Source organism: Liolophura sinensis, chromosome 8 (genome assembly GCF_032854445.1).
Source record: "Liolophura sinensis isolate JHLJ2023 chromosome 8, CUHK_Ljap_v2, whole genome shotgun sequence".
Classification (NCBI taxonomy): domain Eukaryota; kingdom Metazoa; phylum Mollusca; class Polyplacophora; order Chitonida; family Chitonidae; genus Liolophura; species Liolophura sinensis.
Genome location: NC_088302.1, coordinates 39,241,615 through 39,264,662, shown reverse-complemented (window position 1 = coordinate 39,264,662; position 23,048 = coordinate 39,241,615). Strand labels below are relative to the sequence as shown.

Below are 23,048 nucleotides of genomic sequence, written 5' to 3'. Positions count from 1 at the left end.
TACCTGTAGCAGTCGTGATGGAATTTATTATAGCTGCCCAGTGCAGTCAAAGCGCCCAGTGCAATAGAATATGAAAAGAAAATCTGTGTCCCAGCGTCTACCCATACCTAAGGGGGCAAGAAAAAAAACGTACATGTGATAGTATATATAGGCCTACATAGGCCTATAGTTGTTATAAAAGTTGCGTTTCTTCTTTGTTCTCGTGTTTAAAGTGCATAAATTGAAAACGCCAGAATTTAAATTTGGTTTCTTACAGAAATTGTCAAAGGTGGAATTTTAACTCTGTTCTGACAGAAAGTGATCAACTCATATGTATCGTCCTAACGTAGATTTTCCCGTGACACTACCTGGTTTCCTCCCACCATAATGCTGGCCGCCGTCACATCAGTGAAATATTCTTGAGGACGACGTAAATACCATATAAATAACTAAATAACTACATATTTTTATCCGTAGAGCTAGGTCAGTACATATGACACATTGGCGAACGTTTATTGTTACGAGAACAGCGAGTGATCTCCAAGTTACTTTGCGTAAGCTCACTTAAGCGGCTTTACTCGCTTTGCCGAATGTTTATTGTCAGGAGAACAGTGAGGACAGGCCTGCACATCTAAAAAATTTGTTATCCGATGCATGGATTGAACCAATGCCTCAAGCCAAAGAAAATTATGTTTAGGAAACTTATGACCTGTTAGGAATTTTAAAAATATATTAAATACATTTAAAACACAGTGAGACCACCCGCCATCGCTCTAATCTAATTGAGTACCTGCATGTCCAGCAGACGACCGAAGTCCGGGGTCAGGTAGTACAACACGCCCTCTTTGGCGCCATCTAGCGTCACGCCGCGGATTAAAAGGACAATCATGAGAATGTAAGGGGAGGTAGCCGTGACGTACATTACCTGTAAATAAAAATGCAGACAACTTTATTAGCTGACCACGTCAATGAATAATAATCATGTGTGATAAATACATTTCAATTTCAGTTCGAATGTTCGGCAGTTTTGGAGATAAGTAACAAGCTGTTCACTGCGCACTGTTCTGTACACATGTGATTGTGTAACTTGCCGTGCAAACAAGATGTGTACCACATTTCATTTAAGTGTAAATTTGACAAATGCTGCATTGAATGCACACAGTTATGTCATCACTATATAAGCTGTACAATTAATGTACACCTGTGGTACACATCTTGTGTATAGTTTTGTACACAATTGCTTTTAGACAGTAAACATATCACATACCGGTACTAACGTCTACAGTTTAATATAGGGCTTACTCTTACCTTTCCGGAAGACTTGATGCCTTTACAAATACAGAAGTAGACGACAACCCAGGCGAGTAACAAGCACAGACTGAGGTCCCACTTCAGAACCCCAGGCTGGTCAATTCCGGGAGAGATAGACAACACCTTTCGTCTGCAATTTTCACAGTTATCATGAATTATGGAACAGTACACTAGATGAAGGCTTTGTCAAACAGTATTTTGTAGTTATTTACTCATTTGACTGATGTTTTACGCCGTAATATTTCACTTATTCGACGGCGGCCAGCATTATGGTAGCAGGAATCCAAGCAGAGCCATGGAGAAACCCACGACCATGTCAGGTTGCTGCCAGACCAGCCCATGTTCGGAGAGGAAGCCAGCCTGTGTTGGACTCCCAGCAACGGCATGGATGAGAGGCTTCTGAACCATTATTCTGCGCCAGCGTGATAAATTCTCGGCCACGTAGGCCCCAACATAATTTGCATTGAGTTGATTCTAATTACCACCGCATACGATTCACAAATGAATTTTTTTTTATTTGTATAACAACAGCATAATATATTAATTCTGCATGCTACAGATTATTCTACTCCTGTGCCAATGCGCCGCGCTGTACGGTAACCACCTCGCTCACGGAGGTTCAGTTTACTGATGATGTAAAACAACTTTTGGTTGTAGTTAATAGTTTTCAGTTTTCTTCTTCATCCTTTGTTCATGGTTAATATCCATACCACCGGGTTCTTTTGTGCCTCTTTGATGACAATAAATCTGTTCGAAGCATTTTAACTTAAATACTCTTCAGTCCAACTTAGCACACCAATGGGGGTACTATTTCCCGCGAACACGGGTGCAGATTGGCAATTGTTTATTTGCAATCTTTGGGACTGAATTACTTTAAGCGTAAAAGACTTGTAAAAATGTGAAAAGTCATGGCCCCTGGTTCACGGAGCGAACTTAGGTCAAAATTTCAGTCATTAAAATTGACATGTTTCTGTCGACTATTTCAGCTGAAATTTGTTTTATACTTACTTTCCTAGAATGTACGTAGTCAAGCAATGTGTAAGAAATAACAATTTTGAAGTGATGTGAAACTTTGACTTAAGTCTAAGATTGATCCGTGACCCCGAGGTCTTTTTCTCCTACAGCAATTGTGTTAATAATTATATGTAACACAAAGACGAAAGTCCTATTCCACGAATTATAACACGTTATTTAGAAAATCTTTGACACTGAATTTGAAAGAGAACTTACTCCCAGAATTCAATAACCGAGTCAACTTTCTTGTCATCAAAGATGACGGCCTCGCAGAAGGCCCAAGCAGAGTGATTGGTCGTCGCGTTCGTGCCATCCCAAAACGTCACTGAGCCGTTGTTCTCGACAATGTCGTAACACAGGCTTCTATTGGCCAGGTTAATTACGTCGTTTCCCACGGTGATGTTCTGATCGGCTAGCTTGGTGAAGTTAGTGGTGCAGAAGTCCGTGTTCCAGTAGTTGTCACAGTGGGACCAGGGCAGGACGGATGTAAACGAGGAGAACAGATAGTAGAAGGCCCAGGCCATGATGACATTGTAGTAACAGTTTAGGATAAACACTGTTACCGTGGTGGCGATGGCGATACCTGTGGGAAGAAACGATAACCACTGTTAATCCTGGTGGCGATGGCAATACCTATCGGAACAAACCATAAACGCTGTTACCGTGGTGGCTATGTCGATTTCTGTTGGAACAAAGCATAAACACGGTAACAAGGGAAGGAAACATAAAACTGATGCCAAAATCAGATGAAAGACCGTGAATGCTTAATGTGCAGATATGGTCTTTTTGTCCTTTTTTGACTTTTAGAAGAAAAAGGTATTTGAAAATATTTTTGCATGTTGGGTATTTGGGATCACCTCTTAGAATATATTGTCTATGCATAATAATGTTCTGAACAAGGATGCGATGCACATCTAATAAATTATACATGACAGAACTCGTACATGGGAGGGGGCCTCCGTGGCTCAGTTGGTTAGCGCGCTAGCGTAGCGTAATGAACCAGGAGCCTCTCACCAATGTGGTCTCTGTGAGATCAAGTCGAGCTCATGCTGGCTTCATCTCCGGCCGTAAGTGGGAAGGTCCATCAGCAACCTGCGGATGGTCGTGTATTTCCACTGGTTTCTGTCCGGTTTCCTCTCACCATAATGCTGGTCGCCGTCGTATAAGTGAAATATTCTTGAGTATGGCTTAAAACACCAATCAAATAAATCAAATAAATGGTACGTGGAAAGATCTCCCAGCAACCTGCGGATGGTTGTGGGTTTCCCATTGTCCGGTTTCATACCGCCGTCCTATAAGTGAAATATTCTTGAGTACGGGGTAAAACACCACTGGTTATATATTATCTGCTACAATCTCATAGGTTTCTTTATGCGTAAACCAGTGGTCTGGGTAATTCGCAGTGCTAATAAATGATGCAGTCTTGGTTAAGTTGACATAAGGTATTGTGATACTGATGCTGTAAACTTTTGTGACAGTTTACTCCAAGATACCCTGCTGCCAGCAAGAGCCCTTATCCTGAGAAGTTTAACGAGTGAAGTACATCATTATCAATCTATGCTGAAGACTCCAAAACTATGGTAGAGGGTTTAGCTCTGCTACAATTATCAAACAATTGCAACGACGTTGATGACAAAACAATTTCAAAATGTCAAACGTTAGTCTATGCAATAGCTGCAATTCTGTGTGTCATCGCGAAAAAAAAAAAACAAAAAAAAAAAAAAACAAAAAAAAAAAACAAAAAAAAAAAAAAACAAAACAAAAAAACCCCAGCGAAATGGCTCCACTATTAAAAGTTTTATATCATGAATAAATTGAGACCACGTCTTGGCGCTTGAGGTTAACTGTATTCACCTGAGCATTACCTGAATCTGACAGACAGAAATGTTACGTATTCAGTAGACGCGTAGGGCGCGAGACACGTGTATCAAAACACATTAACGCGTTTAACTTCTTACAAAAATACTCAGTGTTCTTTTTGGGTGTAGTGGGGGAGGTGTAATGATAATCGCATAACAATGCATGCCATACCATATGCATATTATATTCAAACGTGGTGTTATAGTTGGGGTTGGCGTCGTCACTATTGATGAACAAGCCCAATTCTGAACCATTTAACAGCAAATTAAATGAAAGCCTTTAGGTGTAAGCCGTATTACCGCAGGGGCACGTACTACTATTCCGAGCTATAACATCATCACCCATACCATGGGCAAGGTAAGCTATAATTGTTCATTATGGCGTATACATTGGAGGAATCACTGACGCGTGACTAAGTTTAATTTACTTTAATTATTCTGTTTGTGCAGTAATATGATCGATGATAAAATAGAGCCGTTGGGGCTTTTTTCATTTAGGCCATCAGCCGTCACATCTATGTATGATGTTAATAATTGCGCTTAAATTAAAAATATCAACACATCATAGGTGTATATCTATCTTGAAAAAAAAAACAAAACAAAACAAAAACAATCGATCCTTGACATTGGGCTGAAGTTTTTGGGTCGAAGTGGGGAGACATATACACTTACCCTGGAAAAGAGGCACGATGTTCCAAGCCTTGGTGCCCCCGATGGACATGAACTGACCAACTGCCACCTCCAGGAAGAAGAGCGGGATTCCACCAATGATGACACAGATGAAGTAGGGCAAGAGGAAGGCACCTGTAATTAACGACGGGTGAATGTCAACACGCAGCAATCTGTCGTAATTTTTACTGTGTATATTGTTGCTTGCTAATAATTCTGCCAGTGGATGCTCGTGGCCTAAATGACACTAGATGATTGTACTAGTGCAGCACAATCATGCAGGAGCCCCTCACCAGTGCGGTCGCTGAGAGTTCAAGTCCAGCTCATGCTGGGTTCCTCTCGGGTAATAAATGGGAAGGGCTTCCACCAGCCTGCAGATGGTCGTCAGTTTCCCTCTAGCACTGCACGCCCCCCCCCCCCCCCCCACACACACACACACCATAATACTCGTATGAGTGAAATATATTTGATTTCGGCGTAAAACACAAATCAAATAAATAAATATTACCGATTGTTTAACACCATATCCAGGCACCATAAGTAAAGTTTCAAATTGACTGTTTTGTCATTTATTAAAGCATTGTAAGTTTCAACACTAAGCGTCAGGAGGGTACAATTTTTGTTATGAATATCCTGCTAAATAAAGATGAAACTTTATGAGCCTTTACAGGAACGGTTAGAATAAAGTCCTAACAGAGGTAATTTGACAAAAGGCTGTATTTCACCGGTTACGTGTAACCATTTTCCAGCTACCACGCTGTCGTCGCTGTTCTGGTTTTTAATTTCTATGCTCTTGTCTTTTATTTTCAAAAAAGTTGTCCTGCATGTGCTGAATAAGTGAAATCCCCCAACGCAGTATCTTTATTCATATCGTTCAATACCATGCAGTACGTGGGAAGGTTCGTCAGCAACCTGCTCCGGGCTCTGCCCGGTTTCTTGAGTAACACCAATCAAATAAATACATAAATCAATATCATGCAATCACACAAGAAATAAACATAGTACAATAAATACAGGTAAAAAACAAATACATGCGCATAGAAGTTCACAGCTCTTTGACTTCCTGTCAGTCGCGAATGGGAGTTGTATGGTGCTTGTACAGCGGCAGACTTTGCCAATCGCCGTCCTTTAAGTGAAACAGTCTTGAGTGCAGCGTAAAACACTAGTTACATAAATAACTAAATAACATTTTATGAGGTCTTCACTGATTTAGCACCGGGTATTCTTCACATGTCGCCGTCAAGCCAGTATGGACAGATGCTATTTACTTACAGTTTTCTTTATGTTTTTGTAAGTTAATTGTATCCTCAATCATATCTGCGTCTCCATCTAAATTATAAATGTTTTTCTCACCTTACTGTAAACAAGAAAGTGTAATTAACGCCAATTAATTGTCAACTTTATAGTCACCTATATCGCTACGAAGAGCATAGAACACATGCTCTGTTCTATAGTACTTCACGGTACAAGGGCATACACTGCATTGCTCTACAGTGCGCTCAATCTTGGTGTAAAGCTGTGTACTGTTGGACAATACTACAAACACCATTCACGTATTTCTTACACAATACATTTGAAATGTCGTTAACAAATCTGAAGGAAGAGGGGGCTTTCCATGCGCTTATGTCCCATGCATTTTTATTCATGACAGGCCTACTTTTTAAACAGGTCTATACATATCACCTATATCTATAAAATTGTTGAATCCCCAACGTCGTCATTGATGAAGGAAAGACCTAAGTTGCGCTTTGGTTGTCGCTGTTTACAGAAGCATTGTTGATGCCACAAACGCGACTCCTTATAAATCCCCTAGCCACGGATTAATCGGAGTTAGATACAGCTATGAAACAGATAGCTTGAGGGTGTATGAACGCTCTGTCCATATTTTCAGCAAGAGTCACTGTAGAATTAAACAAACCTCGAGTAAAATAATAAAAAATACATATATATGTAAAATACATATATACATTTGGTCTAGTGTTGTGTTTTCTTTGAAGAATTAAGCAGGTTTTATGCCTTCACCTTATCTGAGCAATCGGCCTAGTTAACTGTCTTCTGCTCCCCTTTTAACTGAGTGACTTCGCCGTACGCTTAGCAGCATGCACTCAAGGACTCATATGGAACTTATCTTTATACTCAAGGACTCACATGGGATTTATCTTTGCACACATGGACCCACATGGGATTTATCTAGTTAACTGTCTTCTGCTTCCCTTTTAACTGAGGGACTTCGCCGTACGCTTAGCAGCATGCACCCTAGAACTCACATGGAATTTATCTTTATACTCAAGGACTCTCATGGGATTTATCTTTGCACACAAGGACCCACATGGGATTTATCTTTACACTCAAGGACTCACATGAGATTTATCTTTATACTCAAGGACCCACATGAGATTTATCTTAGCACCCAAGGACTCACATGGGATTTATTTTTATATTGAAGGACCCACATGGGATTTATCTTTACACTCAAGGACTCACGTGGGATTTATCTTTATAATTAAGCACTCACACGGGATTTATCTTTACACCCATTTATCCTCAAGGACTCCCCATGGGATTTTATCCTCAAGGACTCCCCATGGGATTTTATCCTCAAGGACTCCCCATGGGATTTATGTTTACGCCCAAGGATCCACATGGGAATTACCTTTACACCCAAGGACCCACATGGGATTTATGTTTACACTCAAAGACTCACATGGGATTTATCTTTATACTCAAGGACACACATGGGATTTATGTTTACACTCAAAGACTCACATGAGATTTATCTTTATACTCAAGGACTCACATGGGATTTATCTTTGCACCCAAGGACTCACACAGGATTTATCTTTATACTCAAGCACCCACATGAGATTTATCTTAGCACCCAAGGACTCACATGGGATTTATTTTTATATTGAAGGACCCACAGGGGATTTATCTTTACACTCAAGGACTCACGTGGGATTTATCTTTATAATTAAGCACTCACACGGGATTTATCTTTACACCCATTTATCCTCAAGGACTCCCCATGGGGTTTTATCCTCAAGGACTCCCCATGGGATTTTATCCTCAAGGACTCCCCATGGGATTTATGTTTACGCCCAAGGATCCACATGGGAATTACCTTTACACCCAAGGACCCACATGGGATTTATGTTTACACTCAAAGACTCACATGGGATTTATCTTTATACTCAAGGACACACATGGGATTTATCTTTATACTCAAGGACCCACATGAGATTTCTTTGTACAATTGGGATTTATCTTTACACTCAGGGGTCAACAATGGACTTTCTTGTACACTTAAGGACCTACACAGGATTTAGCTTTACACTCAGTGGGCAACACGGGACCTTGTTCGCTTATGGACCAATATAGGATTTATCCTTTCACTCGGGGACCCACATAGGATTTATCTTTACACTCAGGGACCCACATAGGATTTATCTTTATACTCAAGGACTCACATGGGATTTATCTTTGCACCCAAGGACTCACACGGGACTTATCTTTATACTCAAGCACCCACATGAGATTTCTTTGTACAATTGGGATTTATCTTTACACTCAGGGGTCAACAAGGGACTTTCTTGTACACTTAAGGACCTACACAGGATTTAGCTTTACACTCAGTGGGCAACACGGGACCTTGTTCGCTTATGGACCAATATAGGATTTATCCTTACACTCGGGGACCCACATAGGATTTATCTTTACACTCAGGGACCCACATAGGATTTATCTTTTCACTCAGGGACCCACATAGGATTTATCCTTACACTCAGGGACCCACATAGGATTTATCCTTACACTCAGGGACCCACATAGGATTTATCTTTTCACTCAGGGACTCACATAGGATTTATCTTTACACTCACGGGCCTACAAGGAACTTGTTTTTTTTACACTTTTTATACCTACACGAGACTTTTCAATCTGGGTGTTTGGGTTGTTTTCATTGAATTAGTTAAAAAGTCGGCAGGACCTACTGCGGTAGGCAAAACCCTGAGTTAGTGAGTGAGAGTGTAAGTGCTTGGGGTTTAACGTCGCACTTAACAATTTTTCAGTCAAATGATGACGAAATGTAATGTGCCTCCTTATTGCAGGACGGATTTCCACCTCTCTTTTATCTACTGTTGCTTCATTGAGACCTACCGAAGGGAAGATACGGGTCAACCAGTCGTTACATTATCCCCTTAATGCTGGACGGCAGGTGAGAAAGTTACAACTCCCTCTTTTAAAGTCTCAGGTGTGACCCGACCCAGGATTGACTCTGGGTCTACCACTCTTGAAGCGGACGCTCTACCAACTCAATTATTGGGGCCGGTCTAAACCTGATACTCACCATACTTACATATAATCTACTTTTTTGTCCATTCATTGCTGCTTTGTTTATATATGTTTGATTGTAAGGCTCGTTCGATTGTAGGGCTCTGTGATCATGAAGGAAAACTCACAAACGGTGTAGCTCATTCTCATTTATGGCAAATCGCGATAGATTTCTGCTGATAAAAAACGGTAATCTCAACCTCAAATATATTTGTACTTTTCCTTTTTTGTGTTTTTCATGCATGACTATAAATTGAACGCATTCGCTTCCACCTACTCTTGTCAAACAATATCGATCTTTTTTTTTATTTAAATGCTGCTGGGGGGAATAATGCTCACACGGCTAAACTTCATATTTTTCGGTGACTGACAGCTAGCACAATGGTACATACAGCCTTTCAGAAAAATTCACTTGTGCATGTCGTGGCTCTGTGCCTGAGGATGGCCTAGGCCGAATCGCCACTGAACTGTAACAGACTGTAACCCTGCATAGCCTGGGGCTATATCATGGGAGCGGCCATATATTTCAAAATAGAGATTTAGCTATACACCAAATGTTCTTCTAAAGCACCCGTAATGGTAATAATGTTATTTTGCTGACGAATCGTAAAATATAAAGCAGTTAGTGAAACAAATAAAATTTGATTGATTTATAGCATCTGTTTGACGGCAAAGTTGATGTTACTGCGAAGCACGAGTTACATTATGGTCACATGTGTCTAGATTGAGACTGATTACATTACTGTATAGAGTAATTACGCATTACGTTACTGGATAGAGATTTGTCTCAGCGTGATTCACATTGCGGTATGGTGGTGTGTCTAACCAGCGTGATTCACATTACGGTATGCACATCTGTCTACCCAGCGTAATTCACATTACGTTATGGAGATGTGTTAATCAAGCTTGATACACATTACTGTATGGAGATGTCTCTAACCAGCGTGATTCACATTACGATATGGAAATGTGTCTAACCAGCGTGATTCACATTACAGTATGGGGATGTGTTCAACCAACGTGATTCACATTACGGTATGGTGGTGTGTCTAACCCGCGTGATTCACACTGCGGTGTGGAAACGTGTCTTTTCAAGCTTGATTCACATTACTGTAAGGAGATGTGTCTAACGAGCGTGATTCACAATACCATATGGAGATGTTTCTGAAAAGCGTGATTCACATCACAGTATAGGGATGTGTCTAGCCAGGGTGATTCACACTACTCTTCATAGATGTGTCTGTCCAGCTTCATTTACATTACGGTATGTCTAATCAGCGTGATTAAAGTGAACATAATGTCAGCCACTAAATATAAGTTAATTAATAAAGCAGTATTCCAGAAATGTTCTATAAATATTATCAACAAAATAAATAGCAAATACTTCCCTACCTAGCCACTTATTTGGTGACGTCCAGGACGTCACAAAACCTAGGAGATCTCCCGTACCATCGGTATTAAACAGTGTGATAATGAGAAAATACAAACAAAAATGCTTGGTACCCAACCAAAGAGTATCATCTCTGCTCCGTGTTCAAGGGGCCGATGTTTCTTTTACTTTCGTCCTGCATGGGTGTAAGCATTGGGCCTAGCTGACTGTACCGACACATGAAATTCGCCGAACATAGCAGGACCTTCTGACTGATAACAAATTCTTTCATTCAGGTTTTGGGAAGATATTTTCGTAATAAATCTGACTCTGCTAGGGAAAAGTAATGCAAAGTCACAATATTTTTCTTCAAGCAATAACTCTCCCGTGGCGATTTTCTTGCTAGCTCACCCTGCCATGTTAGCTGCAGTCTGCTGCCCAACATTAGGTCCTGTACGCATTGTGACACGAGCAGCCGTTCTCAGTCACCTGATAAATGAGTGGTCCAAAATGCACTCGTTTAACACTTTAACTAACCGCAAAATTCAATTTATTCCATCCATATCTGTCTATCTGTCTAGAACCCAAACTGCCAATCGAGATCTAATAAGTTTTTTGACCTTACAGCCAATTATCACGTGACGCTTTCAGCGCTAGTGATTTATTTATTTATTTATCTGATTGGTGCTTTACGCCGTACTCAAGAATATTTTACTTATACGACGGCGCGCTATTGATTGGCATATCCCCAGTACTGAACTTCAGTGTCTCTGTTTTCAAAACTTTATAGAATTTGTTGTATATTTTTCTGTGAGAACTGTGTCATATATCGTTTCTTCTATGTATATACATTGGGCAGACTTCATGTTCACTTTAATATTGCAGTATGAAGATGTGTCAACCAGGGTGTTTCCATCTAGCAATAATGAAATAAATTTATTAATAAAAAAAAACCACAAAAAAAAAAACAAACAACTAAATTGGGTCGTCAGTGTTGTAACGGTGGTAATTACGGGGGAAGTCCCTATATGAACCAGTTTCAGACCAGCCATGTAGCAGCGGTGTGTGTGTGGTAAAGCAATCTTCATTACGTTCAAGGTCATAAGACGACGTCACTATGAACGGAATACACGATTGTGTAATGCAATACGTCAATATGAAGCTGAACATGTTTGGGTTTGATGCGTGCTGTCAGCAATGTGTTTGGTCCAAACGAAAAAGTAATCCAAAATTAAACTGAATCAGTCATAGGATAGAAAGAAGGTTATCTGGGGTCAAGGCTTTGGGGATATTCCAAAGAAGAGCTATGTATACCCTTTCTCATACGCTTATCTTTCTGCTTCATGAATATTCCATATAACAAAAGCGAATACTCCCATCCCCAACCCCGACCCAAATCCGCCAGAAAGGCAAAGAAAATGATAATAAAGGTAAACCTGACACTTACAATGCGCAGTGAGGCAAGATTTGTTCTCATAAAAAACATGCCACTGACAATGACTAACTGTTATTTATGAAGTGGCAGTGGGCGAGTGTTTGAAGTTTTGAAACCTACCGAAGAAGGTCAACAAGCAACATAATTTAGTCGGGCTGTCTGGCGTTACTGTGTAAGTATCTGTAATTACTTTTAGTTTGACACATTTTTTCCATGACTATTTCTTTTTCGGTATAACAGATTCTCAATTTGGCGGTAGTTTTCAAAACGTTGTCTGCAATATTTGACCCCTGGGGATTTTTTTTCTTCAGAAACGTCCATAAACTGGAGATGTTCATGTTGTGATTTTCATGTTTGGCGCTCTTTTATCATCAGGAACATCACTCTTAAATAAAACAAGCACAGCAGAGTTGTCTTGTGGAGTAAATACTGGGGCATTTCTAGTTTTTCATCTAGTAATATATAAATACACAAATAAGTAAATAATTTATTATATTATATTATACAAACAGATAAATCAATAAGTCAAATAATTAAATTGGGATAACTTAAGTTTGTGTCATCCATAATGTTGCAAAAGTGGTAAATCTGTGTGGATCCCCTCTATGTACCAGTTGCACACCATCCGATCAGGATTTTTGTGTGATCGGTAAAGCAATGTTTATTGCAAGGTAATTCGATGACGTAAATGCGAACAGAATACGAGGTTGTGCAATGGAATACGTCATCAGATGTGTCGCAATGGTTTATGTCAAGCTTGTAGATTCTATATTGTCAAAATAACCCTGACTTCAAATTGAACAGAATTTTTAGAATGAGAAAATGTGAAGCTGCAGAAAATGTTGGGGTTTGATCCGTGCTGTCAACAATGCAGTCCGGCGTGAGGAAAGAGCACAGTTTAGAGTTACAAAAGTTTTTGAGAGCCTTGGCTTATAAGTTCAGTGGGGCGTTGCTACGCAAATATTTTCAATCAAATGATACACATTCTCCATTTTTCTATAGTCTCAGTGTTTTCTTAGTTGGCAAAAGAGATTTTCAACTGAAGATAAATATCATCTTGGTTTTAGTTTTCAAAATGCTTGACAATATTTGACCCGCAAACATCCATGTTTACAGAAAAGACCTTGACCCCGAAATGGATACATTATCGTTATGTAAATGTTTTTTTCGCTCTTTTGTAATCTGGAAATTTACTCTGAAATAAAATATGTCATGTAGGTTTGTTTTGTAGTGTAAATATTAGTTTACCGTTAATTTTTTTGCTATAAGAGAATCTCCTTTTAGTCCGTGTCTGAAAGTTCTATGGCATTCTTTACTTCCAACTGCGTTAATGCTCTCGACTCATCATACCAGCATCATATCAGCATATCAGCTAATGTGCTGTTTACATTGTGAAAACTCTCATGTTATATGGTGTGTAGTATTACACCATTAGCCTTCACTGCCATGTTATAATGTGGCGTGAGACAAAAAGTTTGAGATATGTTGTATTGTATTGCATTGTACAATGTCCTTTGCACTCTATGACCAAGGGTACCAGTGCGGTCTCTACCTGTGATCTACCTGTATACGTCATTTAAATGACGTAATACAGCTACAGAGTGAAATTCGTATTGCACATAAGCTAAAAACTAAAACGTTAAATAAAAAATAAAAAAATAGAAAAAACAGCACTCAGGAAGTGCAATTAAGGATTTCACCCTAGCCGCGGGTTTTACAATTACACTCGTGAATGTGTGAGGTATTCTTTCGACACTGTCCCAGGCGTAATAGTTCTACCACCCTCCGTAACACTCAGAGGTGTTGAAATATATAACTTTTGCTTTGGCGCATGAGTAAAGCGACACTTCCCCTCTAGAGCAAGCATTTGTGTACGACACGAATCCTCTGTTATAGTTATACTTGTGCTTTTATATGGGCTTCTTGTTTCTTGACCTAGTAATCCGCAGCAGTATTTTGCACAAGAAAGTTTACTGTGAAATCGCAAAAGTCACTAATTACGTTTAACTACGCACAGCCCCTGGGATATGATTGTATCATATTTCACGTAGTACGTAAGTGAATATGCCCATGTCTTTTCTGTACTGCTCACAAAGTACGTAAAAATAGTGTTAGGTAGAGAATCGATTGTCCTCTTGGAAAGCATGTTTGTCTTCATAGTGTTGACACAGTCTGACCTATATAGCAAACATGGTTTCGTCTAAAAGGCATGCAGCAGGGTCATTCCGCGCAATGGAAAAGTTCTCCTGTGCGTGATCACTTGACGCCTGCATGAGTATGAATATTTACGTATGTCATTCTAAAGGGTCAAATTCTTCGTGTCTTCCGAAACTAAGCTCGCCTTCATGCGATTGTTTTTATGTTTGCTCCCCTGACAGTTTTCATAACAGTTTACACGCAATATATGTTTATCTTCTGTGATGAATAGAAGGTTATATGCAATATGTTTTCTTTACATTTGACAGAGAAATCATTATGTCATTTTGTGCCTTCCTGTTTCAACCCACCTTGTACCTAGTTAAAAAATCTTGTATCAGCGTATAAAACATTGATTTATCCTGATAAACTGAAAGCATTTGAAAAGCACAAAAACTAGTTTCTCCTAGGACCGATAATGATAGTAATTATGATGCATGCTGACCGTTTTGTGAAATACAAAGATTCATAAACATTAAAGCTTCAAATCAAAGAAACAAAGAAATTTCATTTAAATGACTTCAGGAAAGTTCACTTTATCAATGAAGATTCATTGCAATAGAAGAAATAAGGGCCCGAAAGGCCCATTGCATTACCCGTTACAGGGAAAGATAAATTCACTTCGGCTTGTCTCCTATGGCCTTTGTGTTAGAGGTAACAGGGAAATACGTCCCGCTCACATGCCTTCAGGAAATGCCCATTATATGTATTGCCATAGAAGTTCCAGCAAAGTTGTCCGGTTTCCATGACTGCAGAAAAGGTTCATCTTATCTATAAGGCTCACTGACCTAGGGTTGAAACGAAAGATATCATATATACATGACCTCAAAAAAAAAAACATGCCCGTTTCACATGAGTGCAGAAAAAGTTAGCCTTACCCCACAAGGCTCGCGGCAATATGGGCCAGAGCGAAAGTCGTCGGCTTACCAGACTTCAGGCTATCATTACCTGTATCTTTAACAATATGTGTTCCTTTTGTTAGGAAGATCTATTACACAGGTGTATATAGTTGTATAGGTATGCATAAATATGCATAGGTTACCCTTGTTGACAAATAACCCACATTGTGTAGAGTGAAGGAAAAGAGATGAGTCCTCAAAGGATTCCATTGTACTACAGGATACCTTGGACCATTAGTGATTCAATTTAAATGCCCTTAAAGTACATTTTCGAGGAAATCAAATTTCATAAAATATAACGTACATTTTCCCAACCTTCCAAACGCAAATCATAAAAACCTTTCTCAGATCAATAGAATTCCCAGAATCAAGCAAAATGGAATAATTTCGTCATGGACCAATAAAAGAAGATCAGTTAGGGTATTAGCTTCGTAGTGAACTCAAAGCATTTCAAACTGCACCAATCTTCCCCAAGCTCTTTGATCAAACAAATTCGATGCATACAGAATTCCCTTGTAATATTTTAATGACAGGTTATTTAGGAACTATAGTCTAAAAGATATACATGTGTGCACATGCGTGCAGAAAAGGCTAAGCCCTTTTTTCCATGATGAAGATTAAAATGCAAGATTAGAGTTATATATGAAAAAACATCCCATCCATATATATGTACATGGCTTTAGAAAATGTCCACTTGTTCATTGCAGTAGAAGTAACTCCTGTTTTTGAACAAGCAGCACTGGTAGGAGTTTACATAATTTGATTTAGATTTGAATATCCGGTTCAACATAGTGCGATGTTTCTAGTTGTGAATAGGTGTATATCGGGTGAGCATAAACAATGGGCCGTACTTTGATGTTGCATTGCTCCATTATCCTTAGTCCAAACCTTTTGAAACTTTAGACATTCAAATGGCAGGATTTTCTTAATGTACTGACCAGTTTTCAAGGTCATAGCTTGAGTAGTCTGTACACAGAGTTAAATTGAAAACATAGCCTCAAAAACGCACGTTCAGGTGACCCACATGGCATTACCTGTCAGGTGTCATGAGTAGAGCGCACGCTGCACCAGTGTGACACGAGTCAATCAAGTGTCATCTGAAAAAATTGTCTGGCTCTTGTGTTAGAAGCTGACGTAAGAGGGTTTCAGAGATATTGAGCGTCAAAGTACGGCCAATTTTTAATGCCCACCCGATATATAGCATTTATTGATGAACAAAATGCTCCACATACAGTTATGTTATCGGCTTTTCTGACACACGAACAACAGGACATATACACCAGCTTCTTACCGGGGCGGGCTGGCTTCACCATCAGTTGAATAATCTTTCAGAACTTAGAAGTGACCTGGAATAATTGCCCCAAGTGTTTCTTTGTAAACATGTAGTTCTGCTGATCAGCTTAATGCTAACCCGGCAAGTAAGAGAGAACTCTTCATCTTGTAAAATGTTTGATCACTCACTCGTCTTTAAGAGCTCAAAATAATAAACATAACCTCAAATTGAGCCCAGGTCATCTCGATATGGTATCAGCAAATATTCATAATTTCAGAGACATATTTCAAACCTTTAAAGTTTTGGTGAGATCTTGACTCTGAAAAGCTTGAAATATTAAAAAAAAAAATTGATACCTGCTTTGACTGCTCAACCTTTAGGCATTTATTTCGTCATCATATCGTTTTACAGCGCAACATTTACACATTTATTTAGTCATTATTTCGTTTAACGGCTCAACATTTCAACATTTATTTCGGCATCATATAGTTTTAGGGCTCAACATTTATTTCGTCATCATATCGTTTTACGACTCAACATATCGACATTTATTTCTTCATCATATCGTTTTACAGGATAACACTACTATGTTAGTTTAGCGTAGCGATTCTTACGATATATTACGGCAGGCAGAATCCGTTAAGCATTAGATGTCATGGACAGCAAATCATGAAGTGGTGACTAAATTATAAGTTAAAACAAAATGTTTACTCTCAGATTTAGTGATTATCTTTTACGGATATGTCGCCAAAATCATTTTTAGAGCATAATATAAAAGCCCCCCCCCTTCCCCCTTCCTCGTTGCGCTTACAAAAAGTGTTATAGCTACCGTCAACATCGTCAGGATTTGACTATAATACTGCCGTGGTGGGGTATAGCCAAGACCATTCATTCATTCGTTTCACTATGATATGAGAAGATTGAGAAGAATGACTGGAGGTATTGGGTTAGTCATATATCTCGTTAATGCATTTAATATTGACGATATGACAGTTTTATAAATGTCACGGGTCCATTAAATGTAAAGTAATAATAATAATAAATTTTAAAAAATCACAACAGAAAACCTCATTCACGGATGTCATATATTCACTGGTAGAGCTGTGACCTGTCCATAACAATAGAGGGCCTCGTGGCTCAGTTGGTTAGCGCGCTAGCGCATCGTAATGACCCAGCAGCCTTTCACCAATGCGATCGCTGAGAGTTCCAGTCCAGCTCATGCTGGCTTCCTCTCCGGCCGTACGTGGGAAGGTCTACCAGCAACCTGGTCGCGGGTTTCCCCCGGGCTCTGCTCGGTTTCCTCCCTCCATAATGTTGGTCACCGTCGTATAAGTGAAATATTCTTGAGTACGGCGTAAAACACCAATCAGATAAATAAATAAATAAATCCATAGCAATAGCGGTGCATGGAGTGTACAGTCAGGTAACAAACGTATCCTGCTAGGTACACGTCCACTGATAATTGAATGGCATAGTCATGTTCCAGTTCGCATTGCTATTGGCCTGCCACTATTTATAAAGTTAGATTCGCTTGACACAACGTATTAAAATTTGCATTTAATGAAGGCACAGCACTAGGCAGGTCAAAAAACATATATGTGACATCGGAGACGTAGCGGCGTGTCATGTACAATGCAATATTACCGGGCTTGCTCAGTTTAACTTATTTAACTTGAATCGTGAGAAAATAAAGGTTATATAAGCCTCTAGATGCTAGAGGTTATAGATGCTTGGATGACTGCTGAAATAGATTACCCTGAACACGTCAGTATGACTATAGTGCAATAGAAATAGAATCGTGTAGATGGGATAGCCGTGACCCATCTACCACGTAACAGATTACAACGGGGACATACAGCCTGTGCATGCATAGTACACCTGAATTTATGAGCATCCGGGCACGCCAGAGCGTCTAAACTGTTATAAATGAGACGAACTAAGGCCAAGAAGGCAGTAAAATCTGTATCCGGCTTTGTTATATATCTGTTTGTCATTTTTAGAAAAAATTATACTGGAACTCGTTATAATCTTATCCATATCTATGGATTCCATGAAGGGAATCGCCACCAGGATTAAAGTGTATATGTACTGTTGCCTTTTGCGCGCTAAAAGAGTTAATTGTAAGCGCTATTTATGTATTTATATATTTTCATCCCCAATCATCCACATATTCTTTAATGACATAAACATGAGAAAACTGATTCATATTTTATTGCCGGCGACAGATAAATTATTGATTAATTATAGTGATCCGATATACGATGCTTGTTTTAATCCCATCAGCTATAGGAGAAACGGCTAACATCTCTTTCCTAATCTTATAAATGGTTTCTAATAACGTATACATGTATACACCTGCAATCAAATAAATAACGCAATTATGGCTTTCAAGTTTCTGGACAATCCACAGGAGAATGTCTATAATCAGGAGGATGATACTAGTGCGTATGTCCTATGTTCTGCTCAACACGATTGTTTCGTAAAAAACAAAGAGGATTGTTTGTGAACGCTGTTTAAACTAAATTCTTGTATACATACTTTATTTCATTACTAATTACGAAAAACACACATGTAACAATCAAGCTCCCGGTCGAGTGAATCAAAAATGCAATCTGGGCAATAAAAACTGACTTTTGTCATGTCTTTCAAAATTAGATCGCATAACTTATGTACGTCATATAAATCCTGAATACAATAAAAGGAGCTAAAAAGTACATACAAATACAATGGATAATTCAGAAGTATTTAATAATAATGTATTCATTCTCATACTAATTTATGCTAATCTAATGTGTGTTTCTAATGATTTCTTAAATACCTGTACTAAATGTGATAAAGATCGATATGTGTTACTAAACGTTAGGTATTATTTTGTTTACAATAGTCTTACCTCCTCCATTTTTGTAGCAGAGGTACGGAAATCTCCAAACGTTCCCCAGTCCTACGGAGAAACCGACACAGGCGAGCAGAAAGTCCAGTTTACCCGTCCAGGTCTCACGCTCGTGTCCATCCTCAATGTCCAGTGATGTCTCCTCAACATCACCGCCATCGCCGTCGATTTTCCCATTGCCTGTGGCGTCTTCGTCTTGATCATAACCACTGTCACCGCTATATGGTGTGTATTTCTCACCCACAACTCCTGCCCTTCCGTTCTTTCCTTCTTTATCATCCATGTCGACTGTTACGAACGCTAATTGCTAATTGTGACACACAAGGAATTCCTTCAGTAAAAGCAAGTAGCCCTGGTATGCTGTTGTTATGCGACAGGTATCTTCAGGAGACGAACTCCTTTCTGTAACTGTGAACTCTAGCTCGGGAGACAGTTACATGAACTCCTCGATTGCTAGTCGGTCACGCATGAAAAGAGTTCGGTATAGCTTTCTCTAGGGCCTCACCTGACACCCACAGCAATGCATGTATTTGTCGAATCCTGGGGACAAGAGTGGGCTTTATGCAAAATCTGTGACACTGCTATACCTACGTGAATACTTGTAGACAACACCTCCCTGGCTGGTTTGTCTGCACTGTGTTTACTCGACTACCCTCGCTGTAGTATTAAACCTGCTTGTACCTAGGTATACATTAGCACGTACTTTTTGATAGTGGGAAAGACAATGCTCCTCTCAAGAACAACTTGTTAAACAAATTCAACGATAAAGTGATCATAAAATAAAGACTCTTAATCTCCACTTTCCTTGCGGAAATCTTGCAGGGTCATCGGAAGTGTGCACAGGGGATTTACCAGCGTGGTCAGTGATGTTTTCCCCTGGGCCACATTGTATTGTTGGTCTATATACTGTTAGTAATTGGTGTGCGTTTATTCAAATCTTAAGAGACCACTCCAGGGATGTTTATCTGTCCGTATACGAACACATATAACTACACCTATCACCCGTTAACACAAGCCCCGAACGACACGTTACTTTTATTTTGGACATTCAAGCTGACATGTGAAAGGATGGCAAATACGTCTTATGAGAAATTCAACAACAAAGATTTTTTTGTTACCCTTTAAAGTCTTTTAAAACGTTTTATCCGCCTCATAAGAGAGGAGCAATAAAGTTCGCTTGACGTACAAATAGATATGTATTACACACCCACGGAAAATGCACGAAACTGTGAGGCAGATTCCAACCAATAGAAGACCAGTGTGTTGGTGTACCCAATGTCCTATAACCCGCCGCATCTTCAGAAAAACATCTTATAGGGCTCAACTGTCGGAATCTGTGATCTAGGTTAAGGTGCGGGTGTACTTATAACCATCAGGTATACAAAGACAGGCATTTCTCCATCGTTATTTGTATGTTTTACCATTAAGGTTTAGAAAGGAGCTCCTAGAAACTGAACTGACCATAGTAAAGCCAATAAAACATGTCCGAGTAATAATAACGAGATTACGGCATATTGATAATAACTTACATGCTGTAATAATATGTTATAATATGAACAGGAACAGAAAACTGTAAGTTACCCGTATGCGGTATGTTGATACAAAATGCAAACAGAATACTCAGATTTACGTGCATACGACACGTGTACACAGAATGTAAACCGAATACCGAAAGTTACCTGTAGGGTATGCGTGTGCAGAATGCAAACCGACTGCTGAGAGTTGCCTGTATACGGTATTTATATACAGAATGCACACAGAATACTGTGAGCTACGTGTATACCGTGTGTGTATACAGAATACTAACGTAATATTGCAAATTACCTGTATATTCTCATAATCACGAATCGATAATTAATTGTGGTTTGAAAATATTTACAAAATGTCCCAACATTTCTTTCCTCGTACAAAGTCACCATGTCACAATACTTCTTTGAACGAAACGAAAAGTATAAAATCAAAGAATTTAACCCAGTTGCAACGAAACACATATTCGACAGCTTAAATATTCTGCAGTATTACCAGAAATATAAGTTCAGTTCGGCTGAAGTTATCTTTTACAGTGTACATATATACGATGTATATGAGAAAAACAACAAAAATAAAAAAAATAAAAACACAGTCACTGACAGATACCTAAATAGGTCACAGGTTAAGGGCAATTTTATTTTTATTTGTATTTGTGTTTTTGTTTTGCACTAGAGACGCCGTTGTAGTACCTGGGATGGGATTAAGTATTGCCGTGAATTGGCGGAGTCGTGTCGTGACGGCTTATTGCAAAGGTCATATAACTGGTGGTTTTATGGCGACGCTACACAGGGACCGGCGGGATGTCCGGAGGATACCTCTACACTTAACCTTCGCCCGGAAAGATTGTCAATGGCTTGACATCAGCAACACGTCAACCATGAAGCAAGTTCGTTTCATACCGAAGTCAGCATGAAAATAATAGTTTTGAGCTGTGGCTCTTTAGCTGGGTCGCTAAAGGTAAAAATAGTTCTATTGTATCATATGACCTGTCGCCAATGTCAGGCAATTAATGTGGGATCACGTTTACTATAACATGAGCGTCTGAAAAAAGTTTCCCAACAAGTTATTTAGACCAGACAAACTATGTTGAGGCGCTAAACATTCATGAACTTGATAAGTTTCTAAAGCAAAGCGGTGTCATTTGTGCCTCTGGAACACAGTGGGGCAAATGATTGATAATTTAATGTCTACAAAGGTTGCCTAATATTTTTCACTAGTCACATTATTGAGGCGGACTGTGTTACCGTCAAAGACAAAAGATTTCGAACTCGAAACCCTCCCACTGCTTTAGTTCACAGTTAGTCGATAAACCGCGAGAAAAGTGTCTTATGCTGGTTTAATTGTAACGGAAAAATTCGTCCATGTGAGCCGGGACATACGTCTTTAATTATATTATATCTATACATGGTCGAGTAAACTATTTATTTATTTATTTATTTATTTATTTATTTATTTATTTATTCATTCATTCATTTATTGGTGGACGAACCTTGAGAGCTCGGGATAGACCACCCACCTGCACCATATTGCCGAGTTTGATATTTTAATTTTAGTTATTTAGTGTTTTATACTGAATATTTTTTATACAAGCATATCTGACGGCTTGCTCAGGTTAGATTTGGTGGAATAATTCAGGCAGATCCAAGGATACCACCTCATCTGGTCAAGTACCGGACAAACACTAACGTAAAGCGACATTCGAAGCGCGTTGTGGATTCGAACCTGCAACCTTAGAATCTCGAGCATTGTGTGCATACGGTCATCCAAGCAATATATTTGTTCGGTAACACGATATACCTACCAAAGATTCCGCTACCCTGAGTATATTGTTTAATTAGGCTACTAGCCCTCTCTATTAACACTTAATGAAATGTAAAGTTTTCGTCAAATTTGAACTTTATACAATTCACCATAACTGCTTGAGTACATTAAGAGGAAAATGGGATTAACAACGCTCTCGTTAAACACTATGTCTTACATGGCTTTTCAAACAACCCTGAACAGTTCATCCATTATACTGCAACACTTTACTAATTTGCTATTTTCAAGCGAAATTATTAACCAATCGACAGTATGTGAATGAAAAGAATATGAAATTGTGACTAAGTTATAATAGTCGCATCTCGCTCAAATCAAATCCAGGTTTATGGAACACTATCCATATCTTGTCTTTTGTTTTCTTAGGTATGTCCTTCATATCATGTTCTGGAGATGCCCTGTACACCTTGTTTTATGGATGTCTTCCACACCTGGACCTAGGGATGCCATAACATCTTGCCCTAGGGGTGTCCTCCA

General features: G+C 39.2%; 1 protein-coding gene across 1 annotated transcript in view; it reads right to left on the bottom strand.

Moving 5' to 3' along the window:
- Positions 1 to 20,033, bottom strand: part of LOC135473912 (sodium- and chloride-dependent taurine transporter-like) — a 29,432-nt gene extending 9,399 nt beyond the window's left edge. The window contains exons 1-6 of the mRNA XM_064753844.1: positions 19,224 to 20,033; positions 4,836 to 4,967; positions 2,521 to 2,887; positions 1,288 to 1,420; positions 770 to 904; positions 4 to 107 (exon numbers count right to left, since the gene is read on the bottom strand). Of these exons, the coding sequence (XP_064609914.1) occupies positions 4 to 107; positions 770 to 904; positions 1,288 to 1,420; positions 2,521 to 2,887; positions 4,836 to 4,967; positions 19,224 to 19,506 (1,154 nt within the window). The 5' untranslated portion in view covers positions 19,507 to 20,033. The remainder of the gene's footprint in view (positions 1 to 3; positions 108 to 769; positions 905 to 1,287; positions 1,421 to 2,520; positions 2,888 to 4,835; positions 4,968 to 19,223) is intronic.
- Between the last annotated feature and the right edge of the window lie 3,015 nt (positions 20,034 to 23,048).